Source organism: Aptenodytes patagonicus, chromosome 3 (genome assembly GCF_965638725.1).
Source record: "Aptenodytes patagonicus chromosome 3, bAptPat1.pri.cur, whole genome shotgun sequence".
Classification (NCBI taxonomy): Eukaryota; Metazoa; Chordata; class Aves; order Sphenisciformes; family Spheniscidae; genus Aptenodytes; species Aptenodytes patagonicus.
Window position 1 is genome coordinate 101050788 of NC_134951.1, and position 17565 is coordinate 101068352.

The 17565-nt window shown below is 41.5% G+C and overlaps 1 protein-coding gene across 2 annotated transcripts in view; it reads right to left on the reverse strand.

The window, feature by feature from the left end:
* Positions 1–17232, reverse strand: part of PRKCE (protein kinase C epsilon) — a 309238-nt gene extending 292006 nt beyond the window's left edge. For both annotated transcript variants that reach the window (XM_076334413.1, XM_076334414.1), the window contains exon 1: positions 16190–17232. In XM_076334413.1, the coding sequence (XP_076190528.1) occupies positions 16190–16537 (348 nt within the window). In that variant the 5' untranslated portion in view covers positions 16538–17232. The remainder of the gene's footprint in view (positions 1–16189) is intronic.
* Between the last annotated feature and the right edge of the window lie 333 nt (positions 17233–17565).

A 17565-nucleotide genomic window follows, 5' to 3' on the forward strand; every position in this document is an offset into this window, starting at 1 on the left:
CTTTCAGGACTGCTGGGTACCCCTCCCATACACTCTCTTTTTTGCAGTTGAAATGCGTCAGCCTTGAGATGAACATCTAACATACTACATTCATATTTTAGGAAGTGAGGACACAAATGTTAACTTCATGCTGAAGCAATGATGACTGATACAGTCTCACATTGTACAGTGGACCTACCAACAATATTAATAAACAACTCTGTATTCATCTGGTATTCATTCAATTCTAGTATAAATTCAAAGCATTCTGTCTTAACAAAGCTCATCCTTAATCAGTGTCACTGTTCCAGGAAAGTAAGCCTGTGACACCAGGAGAATTTGAAGAGAACTGGATGTATCTGGACACCATGTCTTCTCGTATTTGCCTAATGCAAGAAAATCATAGCTTCTCTGCAGTCAAAGGTGTCGCACTATTATAAGCCTACAGTAAGAAATCAAGCTGTTAACATACTCCCTTAAGCCACTATTCTAATTGAATTTCATGAGCCACATACACTTGAAATCAAGCAAATCGCTACGACTATATTCTAAGGGTTTCTTGCTGTAGATCACTGACCAGTGTATTGCAAAGTCAGTATTAAATTTTGGATGGCTGTACAGAAATGCCTAACTTTTGAGTTTAAAGTCAATTCTCATGAACAGATGAAAACTCTAAGTAACTGAAGCCATAAGTTCATCACCTTTGCACTCCAGTGCCTTCACCTTCGCATAATACCACAAAACTGATATTCTCGTCACTGACTACTTTTAGTAAGATATATCTTAACAATCCACATTTTGACATTTTTTCTATAGTGTCTGCACAATACCTTTCGATTAAAAAACTGTAAGTAAAAAGCTTTACTACACTTACAAGTCCAGCTGTTAAATTTATACTGATCAGGAAGCTCAATAATATACACAATATCAAAAGACCCAACAGAATGCCACTTCCTCACTGTGAAAGGATGGCAACAGTATGTTGTGTCCTTCCCCCCCACTTCATTTGAGCTCCAAACACAATAAATAATTAATAATTTTGCAAAGCAACCCTGAGTAGCTAAACTGACACCTCCTTTTTATTTCCCCAGAATCTCTCTTCCTCAAATTCATAAAGCCTCAGTTGCTATAATCTGCATCAAATTTATCCCACCCAGGATCAATCCTGAAGCGTAACATGTTAACCCCAAGTGATGTTAGCATATCCGGTGTAGTGACTCTGTGGCTTTTTCAAAACCAGGGACAGCCTTGTGTAAACCACAGGCTAGTAGTTTGCCAGGCAGGCAACACCAATATAATCTCACTGTATCTGTTTTATAAACACGCTCAGGTGTTGGGCTATCAGGCTGTGCTGCACTGCACAGCTGTTCCACAGCACACACCAGCTGCACTTACTCTCTCTTCACACAACTCCAGCTGTAGGATCCTAAGCCTTTCTACCGCTAGTAACAAAGACAAGGCCCTAAAAATGGAAAATTAAATCTTCTGTTTCTTCAAATGAGTGACCCAAATGGAAGTCCCATTTCCTCTGAATTTAGTGCATGAACAATCAAACAACAAATACTTCAACTTTACGTTTTGTCTGCTGTTGTTTTCTACCATATTAACTACAGTTATGGGATTATAAATGATATACAAAATTATGAGTTAGGATGACAACTTTCAAAAGTGCTCAAAACAATTCATTCTACATTTCCAAGGGATTTGCACATCCAACTCTTCGGCCCCTTTGACAGACTACGTATATTCATACACAGGTAGGCTCAACACCGGGGGCACTCCAAGTACATGCATGCAGGATATCTCTAGATGGCAATTTTTTCACTGTAACAGTAAAGCTGGTGCTGCCCCCAACTAGTCATCCAGAAAGGCAGCCCAACTTCAAACTACTGACTCTGCTTTGACAGTCTGGAAGCCTGGTTTTATAGATCCATACCTCTACAGAGAAAGCTCCAGTGTCAAGAATGCAAGACAGAGGCCCTGCATTTCTGTTTGTTCACTACAACTGGAAGAAAGCATCCCCACAATAAAGTGGTTGCAGAATTGAAACAGAAAAAAAACCAACGAAACCATAAACCCAATAGCCTGCAAAAGGTATGCTACAAGAAGGAAATACAAATGTGATGGTAAGAATCCTTCTTTTAGAAAAGGAGAGTAAGAAAAGTGATTGACAGATGAGGAAGAAGCTGCAAGACAGAAAGATATCTAAAAGGTATCACGCAGAAACCTTATTTCAGTAGCCTAGGTCTCAGCCCCAGTCTCCTCTCTAAAAATGAGGATACTGATACCTCCATCGCAAAACTCTTGAGATTAAAACCATAACGCTTGTGCCATACTTCCGGGTGACATGGAGGAATACAGTTTCTCCATCCATTACACTTCATAGAATCACAGAATCATTAAGGTTGGAAAAGACCTCTAAGATCATCGAGTCCAACCACCAACCCAACACCACCATGCCCACCAAACCATGTCCCTAAGCGCCTCATCTACACGTCTTTTAAATACTTCCAAGGATGGGGACTCAACCACTTCCCTGGGCAGCCTCTTCCAATGTTTCACCACTCTTTCAGTAAAGAAATTTTTCCTCATGTCCAATCTAAACCTCCCCTGCCGCAACTTGAGGCCATTTCCTCTCGTCCTATTGCTAGTTACTTGGGAGAAGAGACCAACACCCACCTCGCTACAACCTCCTTTCAGGTAGTTGTAGAGAGCGATGAGGTCTCCCCTCAGCCTCCTTTTCTCCAGGCTGAACAACCCCAGTTCCCTCAGCCGCTCCTCATCAGACTTGTTCTCCAGACCCCTCACCAGCCTCGTTGCCCTTCTCTGGACACGCTCCAGCACCTCGACGTCCTTCTTGTAGTGAGGGGCCCAAAACTGAACACAGTATTCGATGTGCGGCCTCACCAGTGCCAAGGACAGGGGCTTCCTCTTAGGAATGCTGTGAAGAATGCTTGAGCTGAATCTGCTCAAGATTCCCCAGACTCAGATATTTTGCTAATGAATTTCATTACTACCTGAGACAGGTAAGATCTATATATACCACTACATGTAAATCTAAAGCAGACAAAGGCCTCTTCTAGAACCACTGATATAAAAGGCTGGATTATTCATTTTATAAGATTTTATACCTGAATTATGAGTGAATGCCCATCCCATCATTTCTCATTACTGACTTCCTCATTTGTCTGAAGGAATTATGTGAATGGAAATAAAGGCAAAAATTACAGAAGAGAGAGGAGATAACGTCTTCTATCACAAGTAGATGCCGGACAACCATGTATGTAACAACTTGTCTGACCAGTTCACAGCATGCAAGATTATGATGAAGTTATTACACATTACCTCATGGCTCACTAAAACTTCAGACCATAAAGTAATCAGGAACACTTTGTGCACTGTGAAAATTAATTCACCAACCTCACCTGTTACCACAAACACTAAGGAAAACCAAGCAATACTGATGACAGCCATTTTTATGTTGTGAACTGTTATGACATTTTGAAACTTTTATTTAAATAAAGCCTGCTGCAGATACGATCTTCCTTATTTGTGTAATCTGGTCTAAAGTGGCTTCACTTTGTTGACCATCAGTCTTATTTACATGTTCCTTGGTTTGGCACACAACTTAAGCTTCAGCCTCTTTCTCTGCTGACTCACGTGAATAAAAACACTCTCTTTTAACTACTCAGACAACTACTGCTTCCCCATGGGCCATCAAATACATTTTTAGAAGTTGCAATAACACACCATTTATTTCTTTTGCATACTTCTGTTCTGAAAAGTATAATTTGTATTTTGTTATCATTTCATATGGCTTTTGCACGTCACTTCTATCTTGATACACAGGTCCAAAACCTCTATAGATCTTATGTTGTAGTTTATGACCTTATTATCCAAAAGTGAGATAATAAGTTTTCTTATTTTACAGCATAAGCTCCTCCAGGAAGAAACTATGAATTTTCTGTTTCTGCACAACCTAACACATTGTGAGTGTTATCAAAGAGAAAGTAATAACTCCTACATTCAAAGCTGTCACCCTGCCAGAATGTATGCATCCACGCTCCAAGAAGGTTTCAGCACTTCATTCCTGTCTTACTGGGGATATCACTAGCATCAAGTACATTTTCACAGGTGCATAAAATGTCTCCGAGACTTCACATTATTTGCATCGTAAAGTTGATTAACCATGCGTAAAGCTTATATACAGGGGTTCTGCAGACCGGCACACTGCTGCTGGGAAGCAGATTTTACTTGCTAGTCTGCAAACAGGGTGCAAGGCTGATTCACATTTGCTGGAAGAGCTGCAAACTTTGACAGTTCTACAAAACATTCGGCCTGTAATTTGTCCTACTGATCACTGCCACAATTACACCCAGGTCCCAAACAGAAGAAGCCCATACAGTTCAGTGGGAGATTGCTGTAGGGAGAAGAGGCTTCACCAGAGCTGCCCCCATTTCTCACCCTGCCTGCCTTCCATTGCAGTCAGATGCTTTTTTTGACCTTGGTCTTCTAGGAACAGCATAAAAGACAAAATGACATTCTCACACTTCATATATGACTTTTAAATCTGACTTTAAAAACTGTAAACTTTGGATTACACTAAGGATTTTGAAAGCTTTATGGTATTAATAACACTGATACAGCAAAACAGCACTTGGCCAGAGAGTGCACACGTTTTAAACCAAATATAACAGTTGGAACATGTTAGAGCCTGTCAGTTTGATGTCCAGAGTACATTCAAACAAGGCTAGAGATCAGTTTCATTTTATTTGTTCAAATACCCAATGATTTACTATTGTTTTATTAATGAAGTATCAGTCAGGAAAAAACAACATATTGAGGTTTGGGGTTTGTTTTTGTTTTTTTTTTTTACTTTAACAAGGCTCTGAACAATACCACTTGCAAGAAAACATGTGCGTAACAAACTGAAGAGAAGGCTCATTGGTCAGAACCGACAGTTCTGACCAATGCATTCACAAGCAGTTCACAATGCACTCACAAACTCATTCATGAACAGTTTAGAAGCTGAGCTTACTACAGATACAACACTGAAATAACCACTGATGAAAAGACAGCTGGGTAACACTTTCAAAGGACTGCTGAATCAGGAGCCTAAATTCTTCATGTGACTTCCACATATCTGAAAAATTTACAATAGGCCTCAAGTCTGCGAAATACATAAAGTGCAATATTAAACACACAAGGAATTCAACTGATGGTGATGTAACTACCCATCTCCCTAACTCAGCTAGTAGCACAGAGGAATCACTATGTATGCAACATATGATACACATACTCTCAACAGTTTCAGTAACCGGGAACACCACTCAAAGAAATTCCCATTAAAATCAATATAGGAACATCAGCTTCGAATTGGTGTGCAAGACAACTTACGCCCTGTCTGCCCTCCAGTCATTAGTGTATGGCACACACTACAGACTTAAACTTCTTTTGTGTTTGTTTAAGGTATATTGTTTTTTGCTTACTCACACATCTACTTACCAACAAAACCAACACAGAAAAGTTTCTGCTTTTTGCACTGCACTGGGCTATGACAAACAGAGGTCAACTGTACCTGATCTTTTTTTTTTATACCATATTACTGTTGTACAGTGAACGCCTTTCAAAAAAGGATCAGGACCCCACAGTCCTACTAAATGATATATACAAGAAGGTAATATGATAGCCCCCACCCAAGGCATCTTGCAACAAACGGGCAAAGCGGACACAAAGAATGTGTGTGAACTGGCAAGGAAAGAGCACCTAAAGAGAGCATGGGAACTTGCCTAGGTCGTGGCGTCTGGGCTGCTAACGTACCACGGAATTGTTAAAAATCAGTTTAGCTGACTTTGTATTTTAAAACCTTTACATGGTCTTATAAAATATGCATATGCAAAGCTACCTCCTAAACATGACCACTAAACCAATATTCTTTTTAAAGTAATGGACTTTACTATATACATATAAAAATAAATAATGTATTGCATAAAGGTCATCAGAAAGAGCTACAAGGTTTTGCTCTTCAGGTGAAAAGCACTGTCACTTGCTTCTGATACAATGGGTAACACTTCTACAAAATCAGTATGAGAGGTTAATAAAACTCTTCTTCTACCTCTCCTCCTCTCAAAGCCGTGATGTGGCTCTGAGAACTTGCTGGCACAAAGAGTAAACGTGTGGAATAAAACTTAACAAAGCTTATCTCAGCCCAGTGACATTAGTATATAAGATTAACCCTATATATCGTGTCTGTATCTGATTATTGTACTGGTAGTGCTCTAACCCAGCTACTGATTAAGAAAAAAGCTCACATGTAATAATACAGTTAATACCAGCTTTCATGGAATTATACAGAAAAATCCTGTAGTTCCCTAAAAGTGGGTGATCCCAAGCATTCTTAAAGCTATAAGGGACACTCAGAAATAACTAGAAATTTGGGAACCATGGACTGGATCATAAGGGCTGTCCCTCTAAACCTGTCAACTCCTTGAAGAGAAACACCACATCATGCAAAGCATCAGGATCTCCAAGTATCTCCAGCAAAATTTCCACCATTGCCTCTCCTCTTGAGATTTTGAGTTAGGGACACCAAGCAAAGATGAGCTGATAGGCTGCTGCTAAGCTACCGCTACAGCCTTTCACACTGGTAAGCATTTTGCTATCATTTCTTCTGGCTTCCCCAACCTGCCTTTTTTGATTTGTGCTTGGACTGTAATTTTTTGAAGACAGAAACCTTAATTTTGCTTTACATAAAATAAAAATACCAAACAAAACTAGGTATTTTCTGTGATTCGGAGTCCCTGAAAATCCCAACAGCCAGTACCAACTAAAATTTTACAACAGTGTTTCCATTGCTTGGGAGAGTCCAGTCTTCAGGGTCAGATCATGTTCCTTCAACATCCCACTGACGCCGCTAAAACCAGAGCATTTTGCTTGAAGTTCAAAGCTACCATATTACACTTCTTCCTTCAACCACTTCTGTAGTATAACTAACTGGAAAGTCAGTGCATCACTTCCTCCAATTGAAGATAACTCCTCCAACAGCCACCAGTCTGATCAGTTAGTTCCCTGCTGCTTGCTGAGAAGCACAGTGCGGACATGCTCTGGATGAGAGCGGCTGGGCAAATCCCATAGAGCTTCAGATACTGAAGATGCTTCTGAGTCCTACTGACACGAGGAGCTCACTGGTCCACCAGAGTGACAAGGAGAGGGAAGGAGTTGGAGTGGTAGGAATAAGAGCAATATGGATATATGGGAAGTAATAACAAGAAAAATGAAGGAAAAGTTAAAACAGACAGCCAGGACTTGAGGACAAGGTGATAGCGGTGGATTAAGGAGAAAAGAAGCAGGCCATGAGGTCAAATGTTCAAGAGGTGCCAAGGCACTATGGGGTTACAAGGAAGGAAAATGCAAGGAAACTCAGAGGAAAAGAAAAAAAAAAAAGAATTCCTCAATAAATCCAACTAGAACCACATAAGAAAGAGAACAAAGTGGACACAGCATGAATGACCTTTAGCCTTTCCTTTTCCAACACATTCTCAGACATCGTTTTCAAAGACCATGGATCAATCTCACCTTGAAATGAAGGGAAGTTGACAGATGCCGCAAAGACTTATGGAATGAGTAAATACGGTCCCAGCAAGAAAACTCTACTTGCAATAGGTCTCTGTAGAGATCTATAGCAGGACATTTCATTCACGTAGCCTGCTAGCATTGCCAACATCAAAATCTTACGCAATCCTGTAAAGGTCACCCTATCATTTCTTGATCATCTTGAAGCCCTAAGAGATAAAGAAAGATGGAGAATTGGCAGCATGAAGACAGAACAGATGATAAACAGGAAACTGAAAGAAAACAAGGAAGGAGAAAACACTACTGTCTTGCTGGCTTTTAATCTGTGAAACAAGGGAAAGTGATTCCAACCATTTCCTCATCACCTATGCAGAGTATGCATCAGTCTTCCCTTCATGTCTCCACCACCATTTCATTTGTATCATTGCTACCACGTCACTATCTAAAGATACTTATAGATATTAACATTGACAAAGCCATATATTTTTTAATGACATTAAAAAGGCCAATGTACTGAAGAACAAAGAGTTCTAAAATGCGTAAGAAACCCTGGTCCACCACGATAAGAGGCTTGTTATGTATTTATACTGTAAAGTACTGAAGGTTGGAAACATTAAGTATTAAATTTGCCTACTCTTCATTTAAGATACAGAGATACAGTGGGGGCTCGCTGTTCAAACAATGCAGATGTGAAATTTATTTGGTAACATCTAGCCATTATTCATGCTTTTTTGTTCCTGCCTGTGATGAAATTGCCCAGCAGGACACCAGAAACAACCAAAATGATTCTATTGTCTGGAACAATTAAATCAGCTCAAGTTAGACGATATAAGGCAGAAATGACCGACTGCAAGCCTCCGATGGAATCAAACTTTGCCTTTTTTAATTCTAAAAGCAATGGTCTTTCTTTACTTCTGTTGTTCAACAATTCAAGCCCTACAGAGTTCAGTAGGGAAAAACTCTTAGAACTGTGTAGCTTTTCTCTAACGCTGCTTCCAATAAAATAAACGTTAAAACTCCCGTTATATTTAATGGGAACATGCCAATATCACTAGGTTTTTTAGCTGTGCTATTCAGAACTATGTGAAACCTTGGCTTCTGTAACGTCTGTTAAATCACAGCAATGATAATTTAAGATTTAACTCTTAGAGGAATGTAAGTGAGAAGACACTCAGAAGTCAACTTTACTAGCAATTCAAGCTACTGACTGCGAATAATGATCAGAGTAGGTAATAATTCTGCAGATGTTCTTACATCATATTCATTTGCATTTTGCTTTACTAAAATATAGTGCAAAGTACATAACTGCCATGAAAATTACCCAATCTCTAGAATTATTTATTAGCTTTACAGTTGCAGTTTCATATTAATATTGCCGAATATACTTTTTAAATCTTCTAGTGACTGCCTGCCAAATCGCAAAGCACTCACTTACAAATGCAAGATTAAAACTTTTTGTCAGCCTTCTGTAATGACCGCTTTGTCCCCAAATGGTAGAAACCCCTGTAACTGCTACAATTTGCATGACTCAAAAGGGCACGCGAAATATCCCCATTCTTCAGACCTTGCTCTGTCTAGCTTGACAGGGTTTGTTTGCCCGCCCCCCCAAAAAAGGCAGTTTTACAAGCTGTCTTTGGACTTCTGATCTTATTCCATATGCAAATAGTTCCAGCCCTACCTTTCCATGTGGATGGAGGTAAAGTCTCTTCTCAGTCCCCTCTGACCACAGATTTCCAATTACTTGCATACTCTATTGTTTCCAAAACCTCTCTTACCGTGAACTGTAGATGTCTTTCTCTTACAGTCTAATAACTGGGGTGAAGCAAAGGCGATTAAGACAGTACCAGGTACAGCAGAACTGAATTCAACCAGCCAATTCCAAGCAGAAAGGCTCTCGCCTCTAATTTTTTACAAATTGTATTCACAGCTTCCCTTCAAAATTTGAAAACCCCCAAAAAGTTCACTTAAACGGAAGTTTAGTTAGGGAGTGGAAACTAATCACACTTCGATGCCAAGTCCTACAGTTCCAACTTAAATCAAATCCTCATTTCGGCAGTATTTAAAGAATTCTGGACAGGGAGGGCAGAGATTTAGTTTTGATGGCTGAGGAAAGCAGAAACCAGGCTTGCATGTGCAAGATTTGCAGAAGAGTAATAAATCAGTAGGAGTAAAATAAAAGTAAAGGATGTTGTTAAATGTTATTTATTCTTGGTTTTCCCTTGGAACACAGGCCCCAGTTGAGGAAAGAATTTAAACACGTGCCCGCATGAAATCCAGTGAACCCAGTGAACCCAGCAAACCCAGTGAGATCAGTGGTTTACTCACAACCATGAAGTTCTGCATAGCGTCTACAGAACCGCCTGAGCTAGAATAATGATACGCACTGTCTAAAAACTGGTGCAAGAAGGACATGTAGGAATCGTTTTCACCCCACTTGGACATTTCTTCAAGTTCAGCTTTGAATTAATACCTATGAAGTGGACTCTGTTACTGGTAACTTTGTTCTAACAAATACTTTCTACAGAGTTCAGTAGAACTACTTTCACTATGTGGAACTTCGTATCAGTATCGGTATTGGTATTAGCAACAATAGGATGAGATTCTGATCAGTGGTGGGATCAAATCCTGACCTACATGTACGATAATTCAGTGCTATGTGAAATACATGCTCTACTACACACTTCTCACGCCCTGAGCAATTTTTTTCACGTCTGAAGTGAGACTTCAAAAGCTATACACTGAGCAAAGCAGGCAAAAAAAAAAAAAAAAAACAAACAGGTCAGTGAGCAACATACGGCCTTCAACTAGTCAATTTGCCTATGCCAGCTCATCCCTGTCTCCTACATGTGTAGCTTTCTGCTGTTGCCAAAAGGGCAGCTGGAGTATGTGGGGCAGCAGCAACTACTCATTACCCTCCTCCAGGTTTCTCTCCATACCTCACCTCTTCCTTTCCCCACTTTGCCCTTTCTCTCTCCCTGCAGTAGCAACCACAGAGGCAGCTTTTTCCCCCTCTATTGCTTCTCAGCAGGCTGGGAAGCACCGCAGGTAAGCAGGAGCTGTTAGGAAAGAACGTTTCTAGGAGGGAGTAGGAGTAGATTTATGCAGCTGTAGAAAGGGATTGATACGAGATAGTGGGTGAGCTGCATGGTGACTGTACCACATCCCCAGCAGAGAGGGAAAAGGCGAGGCACAGGAGGCAGACAGGCTGGCGGAGAAGGCAAGGAAGACCCCTACCTGTACAAAGTGCTCTCCAAAATCTCCCAACTCCTCTTGACAACCGCCCACCCTCACAATTACACTGAGTCCCCGTGGAACCCTGCTGATCCCCTGTAGCTCTCTCACCCTCACCCCCCAAACCTGACAGACCTTGCTCAGTGACAGCCTTGTCATGCAGAAACCTATCAAACAGGACAGCAATGTCCCTTTCATTTCAACAAATACTCTTCTGATAACAATGCTTTTCAGCAGCCCATGAACCACAGTTTAGATGAGATGTAAAGCTTTCACAAGCAAAATCCTAGGCCTTTCAACACCATCAGCACAGATAAGTTCAGCCAGCAGATGAAAATAAAAACGAAAATACGCTACAATCACACTGCTAGCCCAATGCCAACCTTCAGCAGTGTATGGCACAAGCAGAGGTTAACGCGCAGGGTGACCTGCACTAAAATGATGACGATCCCACTCTCCATCTGCCAGCTACAACAGATTACCTGCTGACTGAAAGGAGTTCCCATTTCAGCAACAGAATGGCATTTAAAAAAAACCAAACAACCAAAAAAAACCACCACAAAAAAAACAACCAAACAGAAAAACTCTGATAAGCACCTAAGTAGTCTTTACAGTTAATTCAGATTAAAGGCGCTGCAAGGAGACAGTTGTACTTCTCACATCCATGGACAGCTCACGGGACCAAGGACTCAGAAGAGTTTTAATCCCTCCCCTGCTATTGCCTTTTGGGTGACATTCAGAGCTCCGTTAACCTAGGTGTCTAACTGTATTGACTGCAACTTAAAGACCTAGTCTTTCCAATAGGAAAATTTCTTCAATAATACACTATAAGCATGACATAAAAATACGTAACTCAACAGTTCAACAAGTATGTAAAAGAATGTACTTCTTCCCCACGCCATTTCCCATAACTCATCATCAACTTGTTATTGAGATATTATATTAATTCATAATAAACTTGCTTTATGCAATAGTGGCACAGTTGCATGACTAACTTCACATTGATAAAATGGAAATATGGAAGGATGCTTTTAAAAAAGTATAATGTTTTAAATTTAGATCTTATGAAGCAGCACTGAAAAGAAAAAAAATAGTATGGAAGATATTTAGGACTAGCAAAGAAAAGCTCACTGAAATCTGTGTTTTATTTTTTTCCTGACAGTTAGGGATTTTTTTAAGACAGAAGAAAATTAAACTTGTTTCATTAACCTAAATATAGCTGTAAATTATTTCCAGTGGAAACAGAGGCTTTTCTTGCTAAACGTTGTGATGTTCTGACTGATTTAGTGAGTTCTGCTACTCAGCCCACAAAAGGATTTCTTAGAACAACTCAATAGGTTTTCTCGTGTACAGCTGGGCTAATGGCTAAGACCCTTAGATGGAGTCTTTGGCATAGGTCCAATCACACTGATTTCATCTATCATCAACTCTGGAAAGTGGACTTGAACTCGGAACCCATACTACCGATCATCCAAACACATAAACATTGACCGTGCTAATTCACAGGAGTGTAACCACAAGGCTAAATATCAACAGAATTTTCCTTCCTGATCTCAGTTCTACTGATTAAAACGTAGCTGCATTACCAACTCAAGTGCAACGTTCACATATGCCACATGTAAGGAAGCTAGATAAAGACATACTTTACTATTACATGAATTACCTAACTCAAAAAAATATAGCCACAGCTTTCATGTTGTTAGTTTGTTTTTCAGTCAGAACTTGCAGGTTGTTTATTGTTCTGTATTTTGGATTTTTCAAAGTGTAAGTTCACCAACATCCTCTTGAATACTCTGTGCCATTCTGTGTAACGTTTTATGTGCTTACAGAAAGACCTGTCACGTCATAAATACAAAGCTCTCTTTAAAACTGCAGTGTAGCCATGACTAAAAAAATCTGCAAAACTGACACTTTTACTGTGCTATGTCTGTATTGATGCACCACTGGAAAAGCAGCCATCTTTTTAATTGTCACTATACCTTTTTTAGAAACCCAAATATTTTATATTGATCTTTAAAAAAAAGAAAAGTATATATTTTGTTTAAAAGCTTCCATCCAGTAAAATCTGAACCACCGATTTAGGCCACAACTTTGATTTTTTTTTTTTTTTTTTAACATAGATATATATTCAGGGAATATACACACTATAAGGTTAAAAATCATTTTTGCAACTGATGAATACTCTGTAGGTAAAAGGAACGAGGATTTTGCATATTTATCTGATTTGTCCTAATACAATAGAAGCTATCATGATTTCAGGCTTTGTACTTGTTTATCATTAATGTTTCCACTGTAACCATGGTATCAGTATATAGCACAGGCTTAACAGTGAGAAAAATACCCAGTATTTTCCTAAAAAAGTCATCTCAGAAAAAATACAAAGATTTGCACAATGGCAAAAACCAATCAAAGTAGGTGAGCTGGCTAAAGAGAGAAACAGTTTCTTTTTAGGGGAAAAAACCAAACCATTATTTCTTTGCAAGTCTTTTTTGCATTTTGGACTTCTGACAAGAACCTAGAAATATATTACAGGATAAGTAACGTAACCTTGACCCTAGTGCAGATATTATAAAACAAATATTGAAATTTCCTTACAAAAATACATTCAGTATTATATGAGATTGAAAGCATTAAAGCTATTAATATATTGACAAGAGCTGTTCTCAGCACATGAGCATTTTCTCAAACCTATTTAAAATAGTGACAGTCCAGTCCTGCAAGAACTGTTGCATCATCCTGAAGGTAGAGGGGCAGCAGTGCAATTACACCACGCGCACTCAACAAGTATGCGGTACCCAGTTCAAACTTTCAGGACTGCTTAAAGGGAAACCCTCAGAACGGCATAAAAAGACTTTATGGTCTCCAAGAGTGTTTCTTAGGTTGCATTTATTTGGTGTTTCAGGCAGTTAGGAGGAATGGGTTCCTGTGATTGCTGCTTTTAATTTCCTCTTATAAAGTTGGGAAAGAGTACTACAAGAATATCTGCCTTAAATGCCAAGAGCGAAATGCAGGAATTAGCCCTCTTATTAAACAGAAGAAACTGACTGTATCGTTCCAGCAGATCTTAGTCTAACACTGGTTTAGGCCACGTGCATTTTTCTTGTACTGTGAAACCCATTCATTTCATAGACGACTTCTCTTTTTCAGGTTTTAATATAGACTCCAGACACTGATGAAGATACCAGTAAATCTATTTACTTCACTTTGGACTCTATAGAGATGTCCTGGCCACAGGCCTTATTTTAACTCAGTGAAATCAGACAAAAAAACTGTGATTTTGTAGAGCCAGTTCTCTGAAGGTCCTTATCTATTAACAATCCAATAAACACACTCGGTATTACAATTACAGTGACACTTTCAGTAAATGGGAAGATTTTGGAAAGGGTAGAGCACAATCCTATAAATACTTGCCTCCCCACCAATTCTAACTGTGATACAGGGAGGGTGGTGTACACTGTGTACCGCACAAACACAATCCAAACTACGAGGATTTACAGCACAAAACAAGGTAAGTGATGCTTCAGAAGCTGCATTATATTGAGCTGACCAGTTATAATCCACTGCCATGTCCTCAATTCTGTCACATCAACAGACAACAAGCGTAGTCACTCCCTCGTCTCCTCCCACCCAGTGAATGCTGGACAGCAATGAATCCTGGTGCAATAAAACACAGCATTTATCTGATTCAGCTATGTAGTTCCTCCCAGATCACATTTACAATGGGCCTCAATGTGTTAAATTCCACTCTTTATCTAGGGAACATGTTCAGACATTTGAGTTCACCTTAAAAATCAGAGCCAGGACATACCCCAGCACACCAGCCCCACCAAAATTCAAACTTGGCACCTGCAACCTGCAAGGTCCTTCCAGATTTGGTGACAAACTCACAACATGTACCATACACAAAAAGGACATACGAAATTATCATTCTTTCACTAAAAATCTGTGATGACGTCCTCGTCCCATTGGTCTCAAAGATGAAACACCCCTTGATTTCAGGAGAGCCACAACTTGATTATCATTCAATCCAGGTAAAAGACATCTGCAATACTGCTGCATTTGTCTTTTCCCGATTTGGCTATTTTTCCTCTGCCTATCACCCAGTTCCACCATCTGAGCTTACTAATGTGTAGCTTTTATAGAGCATCAGAATAATCTAGATCCTAATTATAACAATGTAACATATGTAGTAGAAGTGAAAAATATTTTAAAGTTGTAAACATAAAAGTTTTAACAGTAAAGTTATTCCGTTCCTAATCAGCATAAATAGAGCCTAATTCTTTCACACCTTTCCATCATTCTGACATCTCTTTATACCACTGCATGAAGTAAAGAAGCCCCAAAGAATACGTGAAACTCAGAGCTATTAACTCCCACTATTTTTACTTTGGTCCAGGGTTCTTTGTCTGTTTGCCAAAGAAATATTGCCCTGACTAGTATCCTTGACCATAACAAACAAATACACAAAAAGATGAGCATACACATTTCAGAGGGCTGGTCAAGCAGGGCACATTTAAAATGAGAAGACAGCTGCTATTGTTTTATTATACATCTTATTTAAAGGATATACCATTTAACTGTTTAACTGCAGAAATGTGAAATGTGCATAATCACGTTTCCTGTGTTTATTTTTTTGTTTGTTTGATTTTTCCACGTTAAATCACAGTACCTGAGGATGTCAGACCAAGGATTTTCCAGCTTTTTTGTACTCCCACTGAGGCATGTTAGCCTCTGGGTCTTTAAGACGCTGTAGAAGCTGTTAGACACGTTGTGTATACAGGCAACAGAATTTGTCTGGCTGGGGCCAAAATCCACCAGGACCCTTTTATCAGTTTCAGGCATTTGAAGAAGCATTGCATTAGCTCTACGCATAAAAGTGTAGATCAGCTGGGGGAAGGAAGGAGGAGCATCAGTGTTGATGCAGTGAGCTTTCAAGTGACACGAAGACCCCGAAGTGTCTCGTATCAGAGGTCAGGTCTGGATTTTTAAGGCTCGTCATTGCCAGGCTGACCAAGAGCGTTCACACTGAAATGATGAACTCGGTCTAAGTGCTGGATCTGGGTTTTGCGGTAATGTTCTGTACGGGTGCATTTGGCTGAGGTTTTTCAAACACAGTAAGATAACTAGACTTGTATTTATGTAACGTAATTTCAGAAACTGAAATGGTAATTATACATCTCTTACTTAGATTCAGCATATTTCTCTTCCCTCCCCTGCCTGTAGACCACATGCATTAGGTATACAGTAACCATGACTATCTCAGTATAACAAAGCGTGGAAATAATGAAAAGCCTTCAGAGCCATTACATGCCCTTGGCAACCTAGCTCTGCAAGACAGATGTTGCATCCAGAGCCATGCCACTGAAAATCGTATGTACATGTATGTATCTACAGCGCGAACACTTACCCAGTCCTCGAAGTGGCGGCTCCCGTTCTGCAGCAAGTCCTCGAACTGTATAGTGCAGTTAGCTACAAAATCGTCGTACCCGATGGGGGCATCGTGGAAAACAGCCATCTCTATCTTCCTGCCATTACAAACGTCGGTGACAAATTCATCGTTCCAAGCAGGACTGTTGGTCTTTTGCTTGGTTGAGGTCTGCCCGATCCTGGAGTCATCCACATTGAGGGCTATGTAAGGGTCCAGCAAAAAGGTCTGTGGCCTGGGACCCACCGCATGCCTCAGAGACCACGCTGTGGGTTTCAGATTCACCGCCTCGCAGATCTTGATTTTCAGCAAGCCATTGAAAACCACCATGGCTGGATGGCTGCACTTTTCCCGGGATTAAACACTCGCACAACGCACTCGCACCGAGCGGGAGGGAGGGAGGGAGGGAGGTCTCGCCAATAAATAGGAAGGCAGGTCTGGGAGTGGGGGAGCAGGATACAGTGCGGGTCTCTTCGCCTCGCCGCTGCCGTTACCTTTGATTATTTAGCCTTTGCTCTTGCGACACCCAGTGAATACATTTATTTTCTTGCCCGTGTTTCTAACGGAAAACAAGGGAGGGGGGCCGCCGGGGAGGGGGAGGCGTCCGCGGCTGCAGAAACCCCCGAATGCAATCAAAACCCGAGCATAATCAATCCTTGGGGTGAGCAAGAGCCTTCTCCCTTCACCTAGACCATAATCCTGGATCAGACTTTGCAGAGGAGGCAGAGCCGCGATCCCAGGCTCCCGCACACGCCAGTCCTGCCCGTGCGCCGCACAACAATACACACACACGCACACACACACACACACACAAATCAGAAACACCGGCCGACCCACCAGCCCTGCCTACTGCACAGCCTCCGCTCAGCAAACATCCACCCGGGGACCTTCCATCCGCGCCCGAGCCCGGAGCCGCCCGTCCTGTGCCGCCTCCTCCTCCTCCGCCGCCGCCAAGGCCGAGGACCCAGCGGAGCGACCCCCGCGCATGGGGGGCGACGGCAGCGGAGCGGGCCGCGCGGGTCTCGGCGGGCTCCGGCTGGGCGGCCGCCGCCCTGGCGATGGGCAGAGCCGCCGCCGCCTCCCGCCTCCCGCCGGCCGCCCCCCGCCCGCCTCCCGCCTCCCGCCGGCCGCCTCCCTCCGCGTCGCGCCGCGCCGTGCCGCGCTGCGCCGCGCGCAGCCCCAGCCCGCCTGCCGGTGCCGCTCCGCCGCTCGCTCCAGCGCAGGAAATGCGCAAAAGACGTCAGTGTGTGTGTGTGTGTGCGTGTGCGAGCGTGTGTGGTGCGAGTGTGCGGAGGGCGGCAGCCCCGTCTGTCTGTCTGTCTGTCTGTGTGAGTGAGCGAGCGAGCGCGCGCGTGTGT